Consider the following 21,577-nt stretch of genomic DNA (forward strand, 5'->3'; position numbering starts at 1 on the left):
AACGCACAGTCAACCTATGGAACTTGTCAAAGGTCAAAAGTAAAAGTGCGTTTAAAAAAGAGTTAGATAAGTTCATGGAGGATATGTCCATCAACATCTATTAGCCAAGCTGGTCAGGAACACAGCTGCATACTCTGGTATCCTTAAGGATATGTCTACACTGCAGTTAGACACCCGTAGCTGGTCTGTGCCCCGCTGACTCAGGGTTGTTGGATTCGGGCTAAGGGATGGTTTAATTGCAGTGTAAACATTCAGGCTTGGGCTGGATCCTGGGCTCTAGGACCCTTCCACCTCTCAGGGTCCTGGAGTCTGGTCTCAAGCCCGAACATCTACACTGTGGTTAAACAGCCCTTTAGCCTGAGCCAGCTGGCATGGGCAGCCATGGGTTTTTAATTGCAATGTAGACCTACTCTAAGCCTCTGACTGCCAGATGCTGGGACTGGACGACATAGGATGGATCACTCGATTATTGTTCTGTTCATTCCCTCTGATGAATCTGGCATTGGCCACTGTTGGAATGCATCCAGTGAAGTGAGCTGTAGCTCAGGAAAGCTTATGCTCAAATAAATTTGTTAGTCTCTAAGGTGCCACAAGTACTCCTTTTCTTTTTGTCGGAAGACAGGATGTTGGACTAGGTGGACCATTGCTCTTGACCTAGTATGGCCATTTTTATGTTCTAATTGAGACTCCCCTCTTTATGTATCCAAGATCACATTAATCCTTTTGGCCACAGCGTCACACTGGGAACTTACATTCAGCTGATTATCCACTATACCCTCCTCGTCTTTCAAAGTCATTGTTTCCCAGGATAGTCCCCACCATCATGTAAATATGGCCTGTATTCTTTGTTTCTAGATGTATATGTTTACATTTAACTATTCAAATGCATACCATACAACCTCACTATAACCCCCTTTGCAGTAGTGAACCTTGGGCTATAGCGAACCTGGTCCCTGGATCCCACCTCCAGTCCTGCCTGCTGTCCAGTCCGGTGGTGGGGCTGCAAGTGGTAGGGAGGAGGGCAGACAGCTCCTCCAGGGCCACAAGGAGGAGGAGTATGGGGGGCCTGAGGAGCTCTCAGCTTTGCTGCGGGGCTCAAGGTTTCAGCTGCCCCTCTCCACAACAGTGCTTTTTACCTGTAATGAACCGCTGGCTATAAGGACTAAATAGCTCAGATCCCCAGGGGTTTGTTATAGTGAGGGTGTACTGTATTGTTTGCTTGCACCCAGCTTACCAAACTATCTTTATCAGTGACCTGTTCTATTCATCATTTACCACTCCCCCAATTTTTGTTATTTGCAAACTTTTTTAGTGATGATTTTGTTTTCTGTCATTTAATAAACAATATTAAACCATGTAGTGCCAAGAACTGATCCATGCAGGACCCCACTTGACGATGATTCCCTGTTTACAGTTATATTTTGAGACCTATCAGTTAGCCAGCTTTTAATCCATTTAATGTTTGCCATGTTCAATTTATCTTTAGTTTTTTAATCAAAATGTCATGCAATACCAAGGCAAATGTCTTAGAAGTCTGTTACATCAACACTATTACCCTTATTATCCACATGTGTAATCTCAGCAAAAGAAGATACTAAGTTAGTTTGACAGGATATATTTTTCATAAACCCATATTGATTGGCATTAATTATATTAATCAAATCTTGTTTCAGCCAGTCCATTATCTTGCTCAGGATCTATGTCAGACTGACAGGCCTATAATTACTTGGGTCATCCTGTTTATGCTTTTTAAATATTGGTGCAACATTAGCTTTCTTCTAGTTTCCTGGAACTCACTGAAAATCAACTTTAACGTTCCAGTGAGCTCTTCAGTTGGCTCATTTAAAACTCTTGGATGCAAGTTATATGGACCTGCTGATTTAGAAATGTCTAACTTTAGTAGCTGCTACTTTCCATTCCACTAGTATCTGTGAAGGATGGTAAGAATGTTATATGATATGACTACATCTTTTTTTCCCAAATACAGAACAGAAATATTTACTGAACACTTAATCCTTTTCTGCATTATTATTGATAATTCTGCCATTTCCATTGAGTAATGGACCAATACCACTGGCAGGATTCTTTTTGTTTCTAGTATACTTTTATAAACTCCTCCTCTGCTGGTCATGTATTTATTCTTGTGTTTGCTTCCTTTATCAATTTTTTACAGTTCCTAGCTTCTGATTTATGTTCTTTACTATCAGCTTACCCTTCTATTTGTTTTAATTTTTTTTTAAAATAATATATAGCTGCCTTCACTTCCCCTTTAACCAGGCCAGTTTTTTTAATGAATATAGCCTTTTCCCTTGATTTTGGGGTTTTTTTTGGCATCCAGTAAAGTGTTATTGAACTATTCCCAATTATCATTCACATTTTCTGATTAAATTCTTCCTCTCAGCTGATCTGGCTGATAGTTGTTTTCAGTTTTGTGAAATTGGCCCTTTTAAAACACCAAGTATATATTTTATTACTGTCTGGACTTTATTCTGTTTGCACATTATAAATGTGTTCAAGTCATGATCACTTGTGCCTAAGCTGCTATTAACTTTCAGTTCTGTGATCGGTTCCTCTTTAGATGTCAAGACAAGGTCTACTATAGAATTCCTGTGTGTTGGATGCAACACGTTTTGAGTTAGATGTTCTAAATGTTTTAAATAATTTCCTAAGGGTGTTTTAGTAATGGAAGTATGAGACCACCACAATATGTCACTCAGATTGAAGTTCCCCATGATCTCACAGCTTTTTTTCATACATGTTATAGATAGGTGTATAAAGAGCCAGTCATCTGTTCGCTAGTTTGATTTGAGCTGTGACAAACACCAGGTAATATCCTATCTTGTGCTTTGTCTGTTATGACATTGATCTATAAACATTTGAGATAATTTTGTTCTGAGTAATCAATAATTCGGAAACAGGTAATGCAATTTGTGACAGAGAGAGATACTTCCCCTCTCTTTTTTTCCCATTTAATCCTTCCTAAATAGGTTATAATCATCGATTAATGTTCTAATCATGTGACTCATCCCACCAGGTTTCAGTGATAGCAACAAGATCTCTAATTTGTGTTCATAAATGAGCAATTTGAATTCATCTTGTTTGTTATTCATGTTCCTTGCATTTGTGCTTAAGGCAGTTCATGAATTTCTTCTTTTCATGTCCTTTCTTGATCAATTTTTTGTTCAGTGCTCTATTTTCAGAGCTCTCATCTTCCTTTTCTACCCTCCCCTTTTGTTAACACTGTCTTGATTACTTTAGCCAGCCTCTTCCCAAGGAGATAATCTTCACTCCAGTTGTAGGGAACCTATCCACACAATGCTACTCTCTCTCCCCATAGAAAGGGGACCAATATTCTACAAAACCATCTACCCTACACCACTTACCTAGCCAGTGGTTTACTTCCAGCATCTTCTGCTCCGTCTTCCTTTGCTCATGGGACAGGAAGGATCTTGGAGACTATCACCTGGATATTCTTCTTCTTCAGCACACTTCCAAGTTTCCTGAAGTAATCTGTTATCTATGAGCTATCCCACAACACATTGTCTTTAGTGTTGATGTGAACCATCACCATTGGATCCTTGCCCAACAACTTCACAAGCCTGTCCAATATTAGAGTGATATTTTATGTCTTGGCTCTGGGAAGGCAGCAGCACACTGTCCTGTTGTCCAATTCCCTTGCAAAGTGTTCTTTCAATTCTTCTGAGTATTGAATCCTCAACAAGGATTTTCTGTCTTTGTTGAACAGTTGGAGAACTTTTTGTGGGAAACTTGATTTTTTTTCTTACAGATTGGGCTGAGCTTCCATCCACAGGTGTGGATGTACATTTCTCCATCCCCTTGGACTGGCTGCATCTTGAGAGGTATCTTCCACAGTTTCCACACTGAGGGCCTGGTATCGATTGGAAACTTCTAGCTATATGGAATTCCTCCTGGTCTTCTTCTCTCTGGTGGGCACAGCCTGCCCATCCTCATCAGTCTGCAGTCATGTAGAATGCTCACATGACCTCTTGCCTCGGATGGTTATGAACTGCCAGGCCTCAACTGACTTCCTGTCTCTCCAACTCCTTGGTGGCCAGCTCCTTTCTTCCTTGAACTTGGGGTGGGGTGAACCTTCTGATCCTGTTTCAGGGGAATGAGAACATGCCATGGATGTTGCAGGTCACCACCACTGTTCAGTCTCAGGCCATCTTGAAATCTCAGGAGCACTGTATCTGAAAGAAAAGACTGTCACAACCTCTTCTCAGTTCCTTCCAAAACTCCAGTTAGCTGCCTCTGTTTATGGCTCTTGAGTTGGCCCAGCAAGTGACTTTTTATACCAAGTGTCCCTGCTTAGCTCAATTTATCTCCATCCCTCCACCAAGGAGCGATTAACCACTCAGAGATATCAAACAACTACAAGGGTCAGAGTCTCTCAGTTCTTGACAGGAATACTTGCTTCATTCTCTGTGTCTTGCTATTCCATATGTGGGCCTCAACTATGATAGCCAGGTTCTTTCTCTTCTTAAGCTACTAACCAAGCAACCAGAATATAGAGATTCTATCCTGTTCCTGAGTAGCAGCCGTGTTAGTCTGTATTCGCAAAAAGAAAAGGAGGACTTGTGGCACCTTAGAGACTAACCAATTTATTAGAGCATAAGCTTTCGTGAGCTACAGCTCACTTCCTCAGATGCATCTGAGGAAGTGAGCTGTAGCTCACGAAAGCTTATGCTCTAATAAATTGGTTAGTCTCTAAGGTGCCACAAGTCCTCCTTTTCTTTATCCTGTTCCTATAAACAATATGGGAGGAGATTTTCAAAGAAGTCAGTTGGGAGTTAGGCACCCAACTTTCTTCCTCTTTTCCCCTCCCCAGGAATTGACTAGTATTGGCCTTTTGCATCTTACAAAATTTCCCTCATGATTTTCAGGATGTCTCTATTCTTGTGGGGGGAGGGAGCCCTTTATTCCCTTCTCTTAGTAGATCCCAGGACCACTGACTCAACTTAGCCCGTTCCCACAGCTGCTTTTCTCTCCAAAGGTCTAATCCTATATGGGTTGTGCCTTCACTGGTTGCACCACTACTTGTCTTTTGGTTTGGATTCTTTTGATTTTATTAAGCTGTAGGGAGATTTCCCTCTTTCCTCCAACTTTGTTTAATCAGTTCAGGCAAAAAATGTAACCTTTAAATGCACAAATGCAAAAACTTAAGGGGGGAATGTGTTTAACTTATTCAAACCTTGGGAATGAGGAAGCTGCTGTTCTTTTTGTTTGTCTCCCTTCCTTATCATATTCCTGTCTCCCTGTCCACCACTATCACTCTTCTTTTAAATCCTATTTTTACTTATCCTTCAGTGCAGTGTTCTGCCTGTACATTCCATTGCACCCATAGTCTCAATGCTTGCTCTCCCCATGATCACACTGGATAGAACCCTATTCAGTAGGGGCTGCTTGACATCAATTTAACTGAAAACAATAGGACAGCAGCCATTTTAACAGGGAGAGTATGGAAGACAATGGGAAATACAGGATATTTTAAATAAAGGCTAAAAATATAAATCACAGTAAAACTGAGAGTTGGCAAGGATGTATTGGCAACTTCCTCCATCACTATTTTCCCAATTAATTATAACTAAGGATACAATTTACTCACGGAGGTCAGTGGCTGAAGCCGGGGCTGGAGCCAGCACTGTGTGCTCTCCCGTGTGGCTATGGAGGTCCTCCCCCCTGCCCCCCCCCCCCCCCGTAGCTTTGATTATGCACCCCTGCTTTGCAGCTGGGGCTGAAGTGGGGCACTGGAGCAGGCCCCCCCCCCCACCATAGTTGCAGCCAGGGCTCCCACCCTCCCCCCATGGTGGTGGGGCTCCCCCCCATGAGGCTCAGCTGTCATTCCCCCCAACCCTACCCTCTGGTTATTTTTAGTGAAGTCACTAGTGAATTTTTGTTTGTTGCTTGTGATCGGTCTGTGATTTTACTAAAAATAACCATGACAAAATCTTAACCTTAATTATAACCCAGTTGGCTTCACTGTTTGGGCAGGACATTCTTGCTTTTTATTGCACATCTACCTAATTCTTCCTTTGGAAATGGAACTTCCATTCACCACTATTCTAATATTATGCAGTGTGTCAGCCTGTCCCGTAAATGCTTTCGTTTGTTCCTTCAGGTAGCTATCATATAAAATTCAGGGTACACCTCTTCAGCAGTCTACCTGAACTGCTGAACCAGATATCATGTACTAAGGCCACTCAGTACAGCAGACTTTCTAGGTTAGAACTCTTCTAACTCATTTACCTAGCCTTGCCATTCAGAGAAACTTGTGATAAAATCAGCTAATCTGCAACACTCACTAATTCCTACCAGTCTTTACAGTTTTCCTTTGCACCTTCCATTGTAACCAAATTGCATTCCCCCTTCACAAAGCTTAGGTATGTCCTGGAGTATTTTCTGATTGACTTCTCTTTTTATTCAGCTACTCTGTTGTTTGAGCTGGTTAGTGCCAGAGCATCATCAGTCTGTCACTCTCATGCTCCCAAAACCACCCTGTTAACATAAAGTGTTATATTATTAAAACTCATAAAGTATCTGGTATAAAACAAAAATGGATAGAATTTCAAAAACGTTTTCGGCTAACCTGCAGTTACCATCTGCTTCCAGCACATCAAATCCCGAAGTTCATTTGAGTTGAATATTCTGTGCCGAGAGTGACTCCTAGAGAAATCTACTCTCACATGTACAAATGCAAATTGACAAGAAAAACCAGATGTGTGTGAGCTCTGTCAAATTTATGCATTCCTACTTGCATCCCATGAAAGACAAACAAGAACAAGCCTCAGTGAAATACACTTTTCTTAAAGCTAAGAAGCCAAGCAATGAATGGTCTGGCATGTCACAAGAACACAAACTTGAGTGTATATCTGATAAGTTAAAGACCTGTGGGATGGTAAGTATAGTGAGGTTTGTAGTGATCCGGAGGAAGAGATTTATACATGTTTTAAGACAGAGCTGTTTGGTATCAACATTGTTAGGCTTCTGTCTTGTAGTCGGCTGAGTGATGTGAGTGATAGGTTATGATAGAGTGTTAAAGTTTTCTACCTGTGGCAAAAAGCAATCTTCCTCATTTCAGGAGGAAAATTCCCTCAGTGATATGCAGAAATAACTGCTAGAATTTGGGTTTTTTTGTTTGTTTTTTTAACTGTGCTGGTAAAATATAGAATTATTTTCAAATGAAGAATAGGTTGTGGTGACTTTTAAGTAGGGCTGCCGATTAATCAAAAAAATTAATCACAATTAATGGCAGTTTTAATCGCACTGTTAAACAATGGAATACCAATTGAAATAGATTAAATATTTTGCATGTTTTGTTTACTTTTTCATATATATTGTATTCTGTGTTGTAATTGAATTCAAAGTGTATATTATTTTTATTACAAATATTTGCACTGTAAAAATGATAAACAAAAGAGAGAGTATTTTTCAATTCATACAAGTACTGTAGTGCAATCTCTGTCGTGAAAGTGCAATTTACAAATGTAGATTTTTTTTTGTTAAATAACTGCATTCAAAAACAAAATAATGTAAAACTTCAGAGCCTACAAGCCCACTCAGTCCTACTTCTTTGTCAGCCAATTGCCAAGACAAACATGTTTGTTTACATTTGCAGGAGATTATGCTGCACTCTTATTTACAGTGTCACCAGAAAGTGAGAATAGGCATTTGAACGTCGTTTTTGTATCTGACATTGCAAGGTATTTACCTGCCAGATGCACTAAAGATTCATATGCCTCTTCATGCTTCAGCCATCATTCCAGAGGACATGCTTCCATGCTGATGATGCTTGTTAAAAAAATAATGTGTTAATTACATTTGTGACTGAACTCCTTGGGGGAGAAATGTATGTCTCCTGCTCTGTTTTACCTGCAGTCTGTCATATATTTCCTGTTATAGCAGTCTCAGATAATCACCCAGTACATGTTGTTCATTTTAAGAACACTGTCACTTCAGATTTGACAAAAAGAAAAGAAGGTACAAATGTGAGATTTCTAAAGATAGCTGCAGCACTCAACCCAATGTTTAAGAATCTGAAGTGCCTTCCAAAATCTGTGGGGGACGAGGTGTGGAGCATGCTTTCAGAAGTGTTAAAAGAGAGACACTCCAATGCAGAAACTACAGAACCCGAACCACCAAAAAAGAAAATCAACCTTCTGCTGGTGCCATCTGATTCAGATAATGAAAATGAACATGCGTTGGTCCACACTGCTTTGGATTGTTATCTAGCAGAACCCGTCACCAGCATGGACACAGGTCCCCTGGAATGGTGGTTGAAGCATGAAGGGACATATGAATCTTTAGTGCATTTGGCACGTAAATATCTTGTGATGCTGGCTACAACAGTTCCATTAGAACGCCAGTTCTCGCTTTCAGGAGACATTGTAAACAGGAAGCTGACAGCATTGTAAACAAGAAGCTGATGGCATTATCAGCAAATGTAAATAAACTTGTTTGTCTGAGCGATTGGTTGAAAAAGAAGTAGGACTGATTGGACTTGTAGGCTTTAAAGTTTTACACTGTTTTATATTTTTGAATGCAGTTTTTTTTATATAATTCTACATTTGTAAGTTCAACTTTCATGATAAAGACATTGCACTACGGTACTTGTATTAGGTGAATTGAAAATATTATTTTTTGTTTTTTTACAGTGCAAATACTTGTAATCAAAAATAAATATAAAGTGAGCACTGTACACTTTGTATTCTGTGTTGTAATTGAAATCAATATATTTGAAAATATAGAAAACATCCAAAATATTTAAATAAACGGTATTCTGTTATTATTTAACAGCGCGATTAATTGTGATTAATTTTTTTAATCACTTTGACAGCCCTACTTTTAAGACTTCTTGGATTTAAGTGCCATGCCTACTCTGAGCTACTCAGAAAATTTCATTCTAATTGATTTTGTTTTTAACAGGCTGATAGTTAGAGAAAGGCACTTATAGTTGAAATGTAAGCATCATTTCAAATGGATAAAGATGCGGAGTTCACTCTAAGAATATATATATATTGTAGAATCCAGCATTTAAAGCATAAAAATGCTTTAAAAATCTTTCTTTTTAGTGGAAGCAATAAAAACCCTAGCAGGTAACCATGTATGTTACAGGATCTCCCATTCTGTTTCTCTTTAAGAACAATAATCACACGCAGTAGGTTGTGGTGCCTCTGATGTGCTTAGGGCCCTAACAAATTCACAGTCCATTTTAGTCAATTTCACGGTGACAGGATTTTAAAAATCATAAATTTCATGATTTCAGCTATTTCAATCTGAAATTTCATGGTGTTGTAATTGTAGGGGTCATGATCCAAACAGGAGTTGGGGGGGGGCTCACAAGGTTTTTGAAGGGGGGAGGTTTATGGTACTGCTACCCCTACTTTTGCACTGCTGCTGGCGACAGCACTGCCTTAAGGGCTGGGCAGTTGGAAAGCAGCAGCTGCTGGCTGGGAGCCGCCACTCTCCGACCGCCCAGCTCTGAAGGGAGCAGCACAGAAGTAAGGGTGGCATGGTATGGTATGGTATTGTCATCCTTACTTCTGCATTGCTCCTAGCAGGGTACTGCCTTCAGAGCTGGGCGCCCAGCCAATGGCTGCTGCTCTCCGGTCACCCAGCTCTGAAGACAGCACAGAAGTAAGGGTGGCAATACCGTGACCCCCTTGTGACATTCCCCCCCCTTGCAACTCACTTTTCGGTGAGGACCCTCAATTTGAGAATCGCTGATCCCCCCACCCCCCCTTGAAATCTGTATTGTATAGGGAAAAGCACATAAAAGACCAGATTTCATGGGAGGAGGCCAGATTTCGTGGTCCGTGACATGTTTTCCATGGCCATGAATTTGGTAGGGCCCTACTCATGCCCAGTAGTCATAATATGCTTCAATGTACATGCTTTTAAGGCATTGAAACAATCTTTTGCCATGTTTCAAGGCCTTATGCTAATACCGGTCTGTGGAATTTGTCAGTTATATAGCTAATAAATACTGCAACTTTCTTACTGATAATACTAAACGAACAGAATTTTCATGTCTATGTTTTTTAAAAAACTTGCATAACAAGTGAAAATTGTTTTTGGTGCCATCATTTGCACAAATGACTTACTGTTACAATTTAATTTCTTTAGCAAATGGCTGGGAGAAGTTAATTATGGGTGGTTGGGGAGTTTTGTACAGGGGGAAACGTATTGAGAATGGGAAGAGGTTGTAAGACAGTTTCTTAACAGATCTACAGCTATTGCCTGTTTTGGGGACAACCTTTTCTTAATAAATGAGTTATGCATGTCTTGTAATGAATGTAGAGTTTTAGAAAGTTCAGTTTCACAAATTTGATGAACAGGTGTTTTGGTGCATATGTTGGGGTTCTAACAGTGTTTCACTTGCCGTGATATTATATATGTAAGCAAATTCAAAAGTTTCTTAAAATGTGTCATATAGCAAAGTTTTATATGTCAGGTTGCAAACATGCAAAACCAGATGGATTTTCTAATTGTGTGTGTTTTACTTGAAATAAACTACTTTTAGTTAAGATATGTATTTTGTCAGTAATGAAGTACTTGTCAAGAATAACGTTTCATTTAAAATCTTTAGATGTGTTTTTCGTCTCTTACTCTGTGGTTTTTTGTTCATGTTAATAGGATATTCAAGGAAAATAGTAAACTTTTAAAAATCATTTTTCTTGCTATTCACGGAGTCTGATTCTTGTCAGTAACATGAGTATCAAACACAAACAGTGTGTATTTCAGTGCTAGCACATAGAAATGCATGTAACATTCCAAAGTATAATGGGGTAAGAGCACCACCTATGGGGTTTCCTGAAAACTAAACCAATTAACTTTTACTAAGTGAACAATTTATTGAATAATGAATAAAAAGATATATTTCTTTATTTTGATATTTGCTTTTTTTGCCATATAGTTAGCCAAATCTTATGTGTACCATAAATATGGCACCTCTATATAACTCATCTATTTAATTATATAGCTTTTTAAAAAAATTACTACTTTTTGTAAGCAATTTTTTCTTGTACTCAAAATGAACTTGTTTTGCTTGATTATATTTATTCTGATAAAGAGAAGGTAAGCACATTTGCCAGTATTTGAATGTTTTTTTAAACTTCATAGCTCTTGAAAGAAATGGATTTACATTGATTGTGCCATACCAGAATACTAAAGTTGGGAAACGGGTGGAGGTTATCACAACTATAGTGTGTATGTTAAAGAGTTAGTCCATCATTTTTAAACAAAAATGTGGTGGGTTTTTTGTTATTTTATTTTTTTTAATGGCCTGTTTCTGGGGTGGGGGGCGGGAATTGTGAAACCAGTTAACTGTCTTAAAATTTTTTATTCAGATTATAAATTGAATCTTTTATGTGGTCCATTATTATATGACCCCGGAAACCTCTCTGGACCACTTAGCTCACATTTTTGTTAATTATTTTGTGTTCATTTGTTGTATTTTTTGTGTTGCCAATTTTGATTGGTCATAGCCAAATGATTTTGAAAATGTTGTCTTTGAAAATGATCAACTTTGAAACAAAAATCTATAAATCCACAAAACAATTTTGAAAAAAATCAGTCCATAATGAAAATGATTCCCAAAATTTCATATTTCTTGTAAAAGTTTGACTACCTCTAGTGTGTGGGAATATATGAGGTGAAATTATAGTAATATTGCCAATTCGAAACATTCAAAAAAAATTGTGTGCAAAATTGAGATATTTTATAGTAAAAAATTCTCCATGTGCCTTCTGCTTTTTGAATCAGATCTGCAACCAGGAGAGCAATGAACTGTTGAAAATGAAAGCCGAGCTTCTGGAGTGTTCAAATGGCTTTGTCTAGGGCTTAAATTAAAAACAGTGTAGCAAGATTTGCAATAACCTTGCAAAAGTTAGCAAAATTGGTATAGAGAAAAACACGACTGAATTATACGGTATAATTATGTATAGTGGCTACCTGGATCATGAGAGCAAAGCTGAAATATTTTTTGTAGTCACTGCAGTCCAGAGGTGGAATGAGTCCCAGAAGTAAATGCAATTAAACAAAGGTTTTGACAAGTGACCACCTGCAGAGGTCAGGAATGGATCCCCCCAAATGGTTCTTGGAGGGAGAGGCTGGTTTCCTTTCTCTGGAGCATCAGAGAATGAGAGATGACCGCTACTGGAGATGGGACATTGGGCAGGGTGGGCCAGGACTCTGAGGTGTCACTGAGCATTCTCTCTCTCAGGTGCTTGTCTGACTGGTTCTTGCTCACATGCTCAGGGTCTAACTGATCATCATATGTGGATTTGGGAAGGAATTTCCTCCCAGGTCAGGTTGGCAGTGTTGGTTTGTTCGGTTTTTTTCGCCTTCCTTTACAGTGTGTGGATCAGATCACTCACCAGCATTATCAGACTTAACCTTTTCTCAAGCATTGGTGCACTTCAGTCCCTCCTACTCTCTGTCTGTGGCATTTAATAATCTTATCTCCTGTGGGCTGTAATATTTTGGCCTGATTTCATTTGTTGGGTTTCATATGTGTGTGCAGCATGGTACTCATCTGTGATATACAGGCTGTCAGACTGGATGATCTGGTGAATCCTTCTGACCTTAAACTCTGACTCTAATATTGAGCACAATCAGTACTTTGCTTTCAAAGCACTTGCTATCATGAGGAAAATTCACCTCCATACAGACTACTTAAATCCAACGTACTCCTCAAAATATGGTTTAAGTGGTGGATGGGCTTTGTGCTGGCTCTCCACACACAGGTGGATTTCACCTATTTATTATTTTTTTCTTTATTGCACTCTTTCCTAAAGCATCTATAGTGTCTGAGTACCATAGTTTAATTTTACTGAAAGAATGCATCATGTTTCACATTACTGTATGCCTCACTTTAGACAGTATTGCTTTCTTAAAGGTGAGCATATCCCATGCAAATCAGGAGTCAGATTTTCAGGGATGTTCCAATTCTCATATTGAAGAGAAACTCTGAGCAAAAGAGGGAGGAGTGTGGCGGTGTGCATTAAAAGGGTTGTGGTAGATTCTTTCCAATCTTTTAGTGTGAATTAGAGAAAATGGCATACTCTGCACCAAAGTCTCCTATGGGGGATAATCCAAGTAACACCCTTACCAGCTAGATAGTGATATCCCCATTCTACAGATGGGGAAATTCAGGTGTATGTTGCTTGTAGTAAGACTAAGGGCATGGAGGAAGATTGCGACAGTTGGGATTAATAGTTGAGCATGGATTGGAAGCCAGGAAACACCTCTTTCTAGATAAGTATTCTGACCTGTGCCCTTCATGGGCCATACTGGCTGTTGTTATCCAGACTTAATGTCATTGCTTTCTACTGATACAATGGTTTTAATCTGTGAAAGTAGAATTTTTTATTTTATTTTCTGGTAAACCTTGATTCATTTTGTTTTGCTAGTTTTCGAAATATGTAGTGAGTAAATTGCTTTCAATATCTTTCAGCTTGTGGAGATAGTCCAGAACAAATTAGAGCACCAAGTGGGGTAATCACGAGTCCAGGCTGGCCTTTTGAATATCCTGCCAGAATCAACTGTAGCTGGTATATCCATGCAAACCCAGGGGAAATCATCACTATAAGGTAATTTTGCTTTGTACCACCCTGGTGTATTGAATAGTCATTAATTGCATATTGCTAATTATGAATTACTTATTTCTCAGCCTCCTCTATTCAAAATTCAGTATTTGTAGTGTTAACCCCAAGATCTGTCTTTATATTTTTCTACAGCTATTTTATTTTACTTCTACTTTTGCTTGTAGCATTTGTCACCTGGGCCCAATTCTGCAATCTTGCTGTACTCAAAGGCCGAGATTTTCAAAAGAGCGCAGTACCCAGCAGCTACCATTGAAAGGAATGGGGGCTACTGAATGCTGAGTTGTTTTTTTCAAAATTGGTCACTTAATTTAGATACATGAATGGGATCTGAGTGCTTCTGAAGACCTGAAACATGGCTCGAGGTCTGGGTCTGAGCACTTCAGAAAATCTGATGCAAATTTCTCAGAGAAAGTGGTAGGAGTTTTGGGTGTACAAGTAAGTTATTCAGGGTTTATGTAAGTAGAGCCCTGAAAATCCGTGGATATCCACTTTATATCCTCAGGTCGCCAGATGTGGATACCCATGGATCATTTTTGCGGATTGTGGATCCGATGCAGATACAAATTTTGTATATGCGCAGGGCTCTATATGTAAGTGCTCAAAAGAAGGAATAAACAGAATGCTAATTTTATAAATGTCAAATATAATGCCTGCATTCAGTGGTAAGTTGTAATGGAAAACTTGATCATTTTAATGTAGTCATTGGTGCTGAAGAGACAAAGTTGTTGCAGCTTTTCCATTAATAATTTCTTTTGGCTTAATTTTTTTTAAACCACAAGTTCATAATAGTGGTCATGCTTTCATACTTATTCAATTTGCTTTTAATTTCTCTGTAGCTCTACGATCCATCAGTTTTGTCAACGTTTTTTTAAAAAGTACATGGGAAATTCCAAAATGCTGCAATGTTGATAGATTTCATCTTCTAGAAATCTAAAGTAATCACAGGCAACAGTTATACATTTTTGAAGGTTTACTTTTATTTTTTGATATCTATTTCATATACCTTGTAAGTTTATAGAGGAAATAATGTCCTGTCTTCTGTACCATATATTCATGTACTTATCAGTTCACACACTCACCATCCCTCCATAACTTCCAGGGAAATCAAAATTTGTTTTAACAACAACTTACAAGTTAGAACTGTGACTGTACACTGTCCAGTGCTGATTATGAAACTGCTTTAGCTGCGGGTTTTGTTTGTTCCCAGTGCAGACTTGCTGACCCAGGCAGAAAGAAGGGTTCTATCAAAATAAACATTTGGCTAAGAATGTAGTCTTTTAAAAATTGTTTCAGTTCAGAGCTTTTATTTCTACCCAAATCTTTTTTTTTGCAGTGGCATGTCATGAAGTTGCAGGGTACAGTGGATGCCACTGTTCAACCACAAAAAATGTTTCCTAAAATCTTTATTCTAAGTTAGGTTTATAAGGTTTGTTATACGTCAGCACTAGCTTCCTTCTGTCAATGTACTGCGTTTTATTAGCGTTTCTGGTCTAGTGCTTTGTTCTCTGCACTGGCCTACTTTTGCCCAGGCACAAAGATATGTAAGGCTGGGAGCCAAACCACTCTGTGGTAATGGAGTCTCGTGACTCAACTATCTTTTTAGTGGATCTAGCACAGGATCTAGCACAGTTCAGTCAGCTAGTGTAGACAGGGCCAAATTATTTTAAAAATAATAATTCTCATACAGTTTGGCTCCATCTACAATGGCAAGCCCAATCATAGGAAGCTGCTTTAGCTGAAACAATGTTGAGACGTGGTTTAAATAAAATATCTTAATATGATTTCAAAATCCTTAGAGATTGGGCCTATAAAAAGTATCTTTGCAACCAGAAGAGTTAAAACCTTTTTTAAAATGAAAGCTAAAATTCTGTCAAACACAGAAGTTGCTAAGTGTCAGGGGCAATAGCCTAAATGCTTGGTATGGGTGGGGAATTACAAGCATGTGGATATCTAGGATCCTGGTAATGGAAAGACCATCTCCGTTACATCATTACAAAGTGTGTAGTAAAATTCTATCTGCAAAAAGACTGACCATTTTCTTAGTTTTTTCAACATCAGACCAGTAAAAACTCCTTCCACTCATTTCCATTTTAAACAGAAATAATTTATCAAATAACTTGTAAAATAGCCACTTCATTAGCAAAGTTTGACTCTTTGTGTCTTTTGCAGTTTTCAAGATTTTGATGTTCAGGGATCTCGACGATGCAGTTCGGATTGGTTAACAATAGGAACCTACAAGAATGTGGAAGGTTATAGAGCTTGTGGCTCCTCCATTCCATCACCATACATCTCTTCACAAGACCATGTTTGGATCAGATTTCACTCGGATGACACTATCTCTAGGAAAGGCTTCAGATTGGCCTACTTTGCTGGTATGTTTCATATAAGGACCATTGATATGTTTTCATATTACTAAGGCTGTTGATTAATCACAGTTAACTCACGTGATTAACTAAAAAAAATTAATCACGATTAATTGCACTGTTAAACAATAGAGTACCAATTGACATTTATTAAATATTTTTGGATGTTTTTCCACATTTTTAATGTATTGATTTCAGTTAAAACACAGATTACAAAGTGTCCAATGCTCACTTCATATAATTTTTTATTACAAATATGTGCACAGTAAAAAACAAAAGAAATAGTATTTTCAATTCACCTCATACAAGTATTGTAGTGCAATCTCTTTATCATGAGATTGTAACTTAAATGTAAGGTTTTTTGTTACATAACTGCACTCAAAAACAAAACAATATAAAACTTTAGAGCCTCCAAGTCCACTCAGTCCTTTTTCTTGTTCAGCCAATCGCGAAGAGAAACAAGTTTGTTTACATTTACAGGAGATAATGCTATCCACTTCCTAATTACAGTGTCACCTGAAAGTGAAAACATGTGTTCGCATGGCACTGTAGTAGCTGCCATCGCAAGATATTTACGTGTCAGATACACTAAAGATTCATATGCCTCTTCATGCTTCAGCCATCATTCCAGAGGACATGCTTCCATGCTGAGAAGCTTGTTAAAAAAAAATGCTTTAATTAAATTTGTGACTGAACTCCTTGAGGGAGAATTGTATGTCTCCTGCTCTGTTGTACCTGCATTCTGTCATGTATTTCCTGTTATAGCAATCTCAGATGATGACCCAGTACATGTTGTTCATTTTAAGAACACTTTCACTGCAAATTTGACAAAAAGAAAAGAAGGTACTGATGTGAGATTTCTAAAGATAACTGCAGCACTCAACCCAATGTTTAAGAATCTGAAGTGCCTTCCAAAATCTGAGAGGGACAAGGTGTGGAGCATGTTTTCAGAAGTCTTAAAAGAGCAACACTCTAATGTGGAAACTATAGAACCCAAACCACCAAAAAAGAAAATCAACCTTCTGCTGGTGGCGTCTGACTCAGATGATGAAAATGAACGTGCATTGGTCTGCACTGCTTTGGATCATTATTGAGCAGAACCTGTCATCGGCATGGACGTATGTCCTCTGGAGTGGTGGTTGAAGTATCAAGGGACATATGAATCTTTAGCACATCTGGCATGTAAATATTTTGCGACACTAGCTGCAACAGTGCCATGCAAATGCCTGTTCTCACTTTCAGGTGACCTTATAAACAAGAAGCAGGCAGCATTATTATCTCCTGCAAATGTAAACAAACTTGCTTGTCTGAGCGATTGGCTGAACAAGAAGTAGGACCGAGTGGACTTGGAGGCTCTAAAGTTTTACATAGTTTTGTTTTTGAATGCAGGTTTTTTTGGTACATCTACATTTGTAAGTTAAACTTTCGTGATAGAGATTGCACTATAGTATTTGTATTAGGTGAATTGAAAAATACTATTTCTGTTGTTTTTTACAGTGCAATTATTCGTAATCAAAAATAAATATAAAGTGGGCACTGTACAACTTTGTATTCTGTGTTGTAACTGAAATCAATATATTTGAAAATGTAGAAAACATCCAAAAATATTTAAATAAATGGTATTCTTTTATTGTTTAAGAGCACGATTAATCGTGATGAATTTTTTTTGATCACTTGACAGACCTACTTAGTACATTAAAGTTTCTTCTAGTCTAGATTTTATAAAGTGCACAGTTCCTTTCAGCAGCATCAAAAATATGGTATCTTGTACACTCAAGTAATGGTGCATTGTGATGGAAGGGAAATATACATTGCCTGAAGTATTTTAATAGGTTGGGAACTTTAAAATATAATTGCTGATCTAGAGTTTATGGTAATGAACAAAGTGAATGAGGTAGAAAAGAGTTCCATTATAAAGCAGCCTGTTTAGCTACCCATAATTTTTTTTAAAAATTGCTTGGGCTTGAAATTCTCAACCTCAAAATTGAATACTTTTAGTAAAGTTTTTAAGTAAATTGTTTCACTTTTTTGTGTTTAAGTGTCTGTGGGAAGAGGAAAGAAGTACATTTTAGATATCTAGGTTTAATTTTTTTTTATTTTGTATCTCAAATGGCTTTAAGTACAAATTCCAAACTTGGTACTAGGTTAACAATTGTGCATGCAAAAATGTACAAATTTAATCTCTTTCTGATAAATTATTCTCTGTGCATATGACCTATTAGGTAATCCTCAGTAGGTAATAGAGTTTGGCCGGGACTCCTTGCCCAGCCTGGAGGGCAATTCTTGAGCTGCCATTTCTCCCATTGGAGAGAAAGGGAAGCTGGTAGCAGGGCAGAGAGTAGATAGCCTCTCTTGCCCTTCTTTTAAAGTCAGAGATCAACCTGGCAATCATCTGACTTATGTTTTTTATGATGACATGGTGTTAGAATAATTCTTTCGGAGAAGCTGAAGCGAAATGCATTTAACGCTATGCAATGAAAGGGATACAGCAAACTTAACGGGAAAATAAGTACTTCAAACTATGATGCCTTGTGTGTTACGCACCATTGATTTTACTCCTGAGGACATAAGACAATCATATATTGCACAGACAGATATACAGACCTAACCTCTCATGATTTATGTTGTTTTTTAACTTAATCCATTTTATTCAGTTTAGACAATAAAAAGAATCCAGTTTGACTTAGTTTCTACATACCGTGATTTTTTTTTTTTTTTTTAACCAGTGCACTGTTGTAGTGTTCAAGTTGCAAACACTTCAGGGAATGCTTAAATCCAAAACTGTTGTCGGCATTTTTTAATTCAAAATATTTTTACTAATTTATGTTGTTAGACAGTCTTTACATAAATCTAAATTTTGGTCCTGAGCTACTAGTTTCCTTTTAACTTTTTAATAAACTTGATGCACCGTTTTGAAGATGTTCAACTTTAAATTTAGTACGGTAGCTGCGTCAGTTGACTAAAGCAGTCCTCAAGCGTCCGCTGCACAAGGAAGGACTGGGAGATCCACACTGATCTTGTCTCTGTATGAACCCTGCTGTTTGTACAGGGAGATCTTGAAACGCAAACATAGTTTCCTCTGAGCATTCAAACATACCAGCTGTTATTATGTGTACATTTAAGCAGCTATTGCAGAGAGCTGTTATTTCACTGAAACAAGTCTACACTATAGCTGAGGCAAGGGTCACTATGTTGTTTCTTTCTAGACAGTCAGTAGAAAACACAGTAAGATGTGATTAACTTAAATGGATATATTTGCCATGAGTAAAGGTTGTTACATTAGGCCCCTAGTTTGTACTTCTGCAGTGGCTAAAGAATACTAACATCATCTAAATAACTGACATCTGATAATTGTGTGCAGCACTAAAAGTACCCACTTATGTTTCTTAAAATGAAATCTCTTATTAATAGGAAGTATATAATGCATAATTATGACTAAAAATTATTCATTGTGTGATGATAGTAATTTGCCATGTAGTATACCTAATCATGAGTAGAGAAATGTTGAAGAAATAAAAAAAAAATCAAACACTCTGAAAAAAAGTAGTAGTAATGGTATCTTGTCGTATCAACAGACTTGTACCACCTGTGGTGGCTTACTTACAAAAGGCAAAAGTACACCTCATTACAATACTTCAGCTACCCAGCTATAAACTAAATTAGTTTCTATTTGATTTGGGTCAGCGAGTTCAATAACCGTATCTGATCATTAATCTGTATGGGAATGGAGTTGATGCGTGTCCATATCACAAAATCAGCTGACAAGGAAACATATTTATGCCACCATTACAACCAGCATTAATGAGCACCATTCTTGGCAAGTTTGGTGATTCATAGATCATAAGCCCAGAAGGGACCCTTGTGATCATCAAGTCTAGACCTCTTGTATAACACAAACCATAGGACTTATGTGAATTAATTCATGTTTGAATTAGAGCATATTTTTTAGAGTAACATCCAGCCTTGACTTAAGAATTTCCAGTGATGGAGAATCCCCCTCAGCCCTTGTTAAGATTTTTCTGTGATTAATTACCCTCAATATTAAAAATGTATGCCTTATTTCTAATCTAAATGTCCACCTTCAACATGTTCTCCTTCGAGACTACACACAACTACAACCCACTGTAGTTGTGTGTGCGCCTTATGCACAGATGTTGGAGATTTTCTTCCTTCAACAGTGCCCATAGGGGTGGTTCGCTTGTCCCCTGTCGCTGCACAACACTGCATGCTGGTATAAGAGGTTGGAGCTGCTCCCAACCCTCCTTAGTGCCTTCTTACCTCCAGTGACAGTTGTTGGAGCAATCTCAGACGTGTTTACTCAAGTGTATCCCTCACTCGTTGTAAATAGTTGAAATTAATTAGTGTTAGTTTTTCAAGTAAGTTAATGCCAGGTTTTGTTTTTGTATTCTTTGGGACCAATTCTTTCCTTTTGGTACCAGACTCGGTACTGGAACGATGCCTCGCTCCCTAGGATTTAAGTCCTGTGGGACATATTCAAAGCCTGTGCCAGTCAATAGTCCTCATTCACTTTGAAGTGCTTGGGTGTGGCCCATGTTAGGGACAAGTGTCACATTGGCAAGGGCATCAAACCCCATTCAAAAATAGAATAGAGCATTGAGGCTTAAGTGCTTGCTTATGGAAACAGCATTTTGACTCCCCGCTGGCCAAGTCATCACGTTGGGAGAGTGCTTCAAGTACTTCAGTATTGGCATGGCATGCTCCACCAGGCTCAAAGTTCCCCAGTACCGAAGAAGAGACCCAGACCTTCCTCAGGTTCAGCATCTCATTCATCTACCTCTGTACCGACGTAGGACAGAGGTGAGGACTCTACTCAGGGTGAGGCTCAGAGAACTTCTCCAGAAGCCTCACCTCCTAAGAGGGCTTTGCTGCCTTTGGAGCCTGTGACAGGTCCATCAAGGCTGTCCCCTGAGAAACATTTGAGGGGCCAGCAGTCTGGGGTGTTATACATATACATCTGCAAGAGACTTGCTTAGCTTCTTAGTACCAATTCGCATTTAAAACTGTCCAACTCGTTCCTGCTCACCCCTCACCTCACCGAGAAGCCATAGTTCTACTACTTAGATTTCTTCTCAAACCAGTTTTATCAAAAGGTTTATCCCATGGTTTCTCCAGTACCGCCATTCCCAGATTCAGGATACCTTTCTCTGGTATCATTGGAAGACTGATTCCTCATCCAAGGCTGGGACACAGCGCTTACCCTCCTTTACAATTATCAGGATCATGGGCAGTGCCACAACACCAACAGTGGCCTTTTCTGAAGGGGCAATGCCCCGGACAAGGATGGGTTCCAGGTCCATACTAGTGGCCACTCTGGGCTCCATGGTATGTCTATCCTCTGCCAGAACCTCATCCTGACACTTGTGGGGAGCGCATCCGACATGATGGCACCAGCAATGTCATTCCCCGGTACCCGATGTTGAGATAGGGACTGGGTACTCTCCAGTGTCACTCTCCAGTGTCCAGTACTGTGACGGGTCCTGGCCAACCAGACCGTTATCAACTAGATTCTCCATCACAGATTATGGAGTTGCCCCCACCTCAGATGCTAGTTGCATCCTTTTCTTCATC

The 21,577-nt window shown here is 38.7% G+C and overlaps 1 protein-coding gene across 2 annotated transcripts in view; it reads left to right on the top strand.

Annotated features, from left to right (window-relative positions):
* The window catches only part of LRP12 (LDL receptor related protein 12), a 106,778-nt gene that overhangs the window by 58,382 nt on the left and 26,819 nt on the right, over positions 1 to 21,577 (top strand). For both annotated transcript variants that reach the window (XM_073330339.2, XM_073330338.2), the window contains 2 exons: positions 13,475 to 13,610; positions 15,795 to 15,997. In XM_073330339.2, coding sequence (XP_073186440.2) covers positions 13,475 to 13,610; positions 15,795 to 15,997 — 339 coding nt within the window. The remainder of the gene's footprint in view (positions 1 to 13,474; positions 13,611 to 15,794; positions 15,998 to 21,577) is intronic.

The sequence above is a fragment of the Lepidochelys kempii genome, chromosome 2, assembly GCF_965140285.1.
Source record: "Lepidochelys kempii isolate rLepKem1 chromosome 2, rLepKem1.hap1, whole genome shotgun sequence".
NCBI classification, from domain to species: Eukaryota; Metazoa; Chordata; order Testudines; family Cheloniidae; genus Lepidochelys; species Lepidochelys kempii.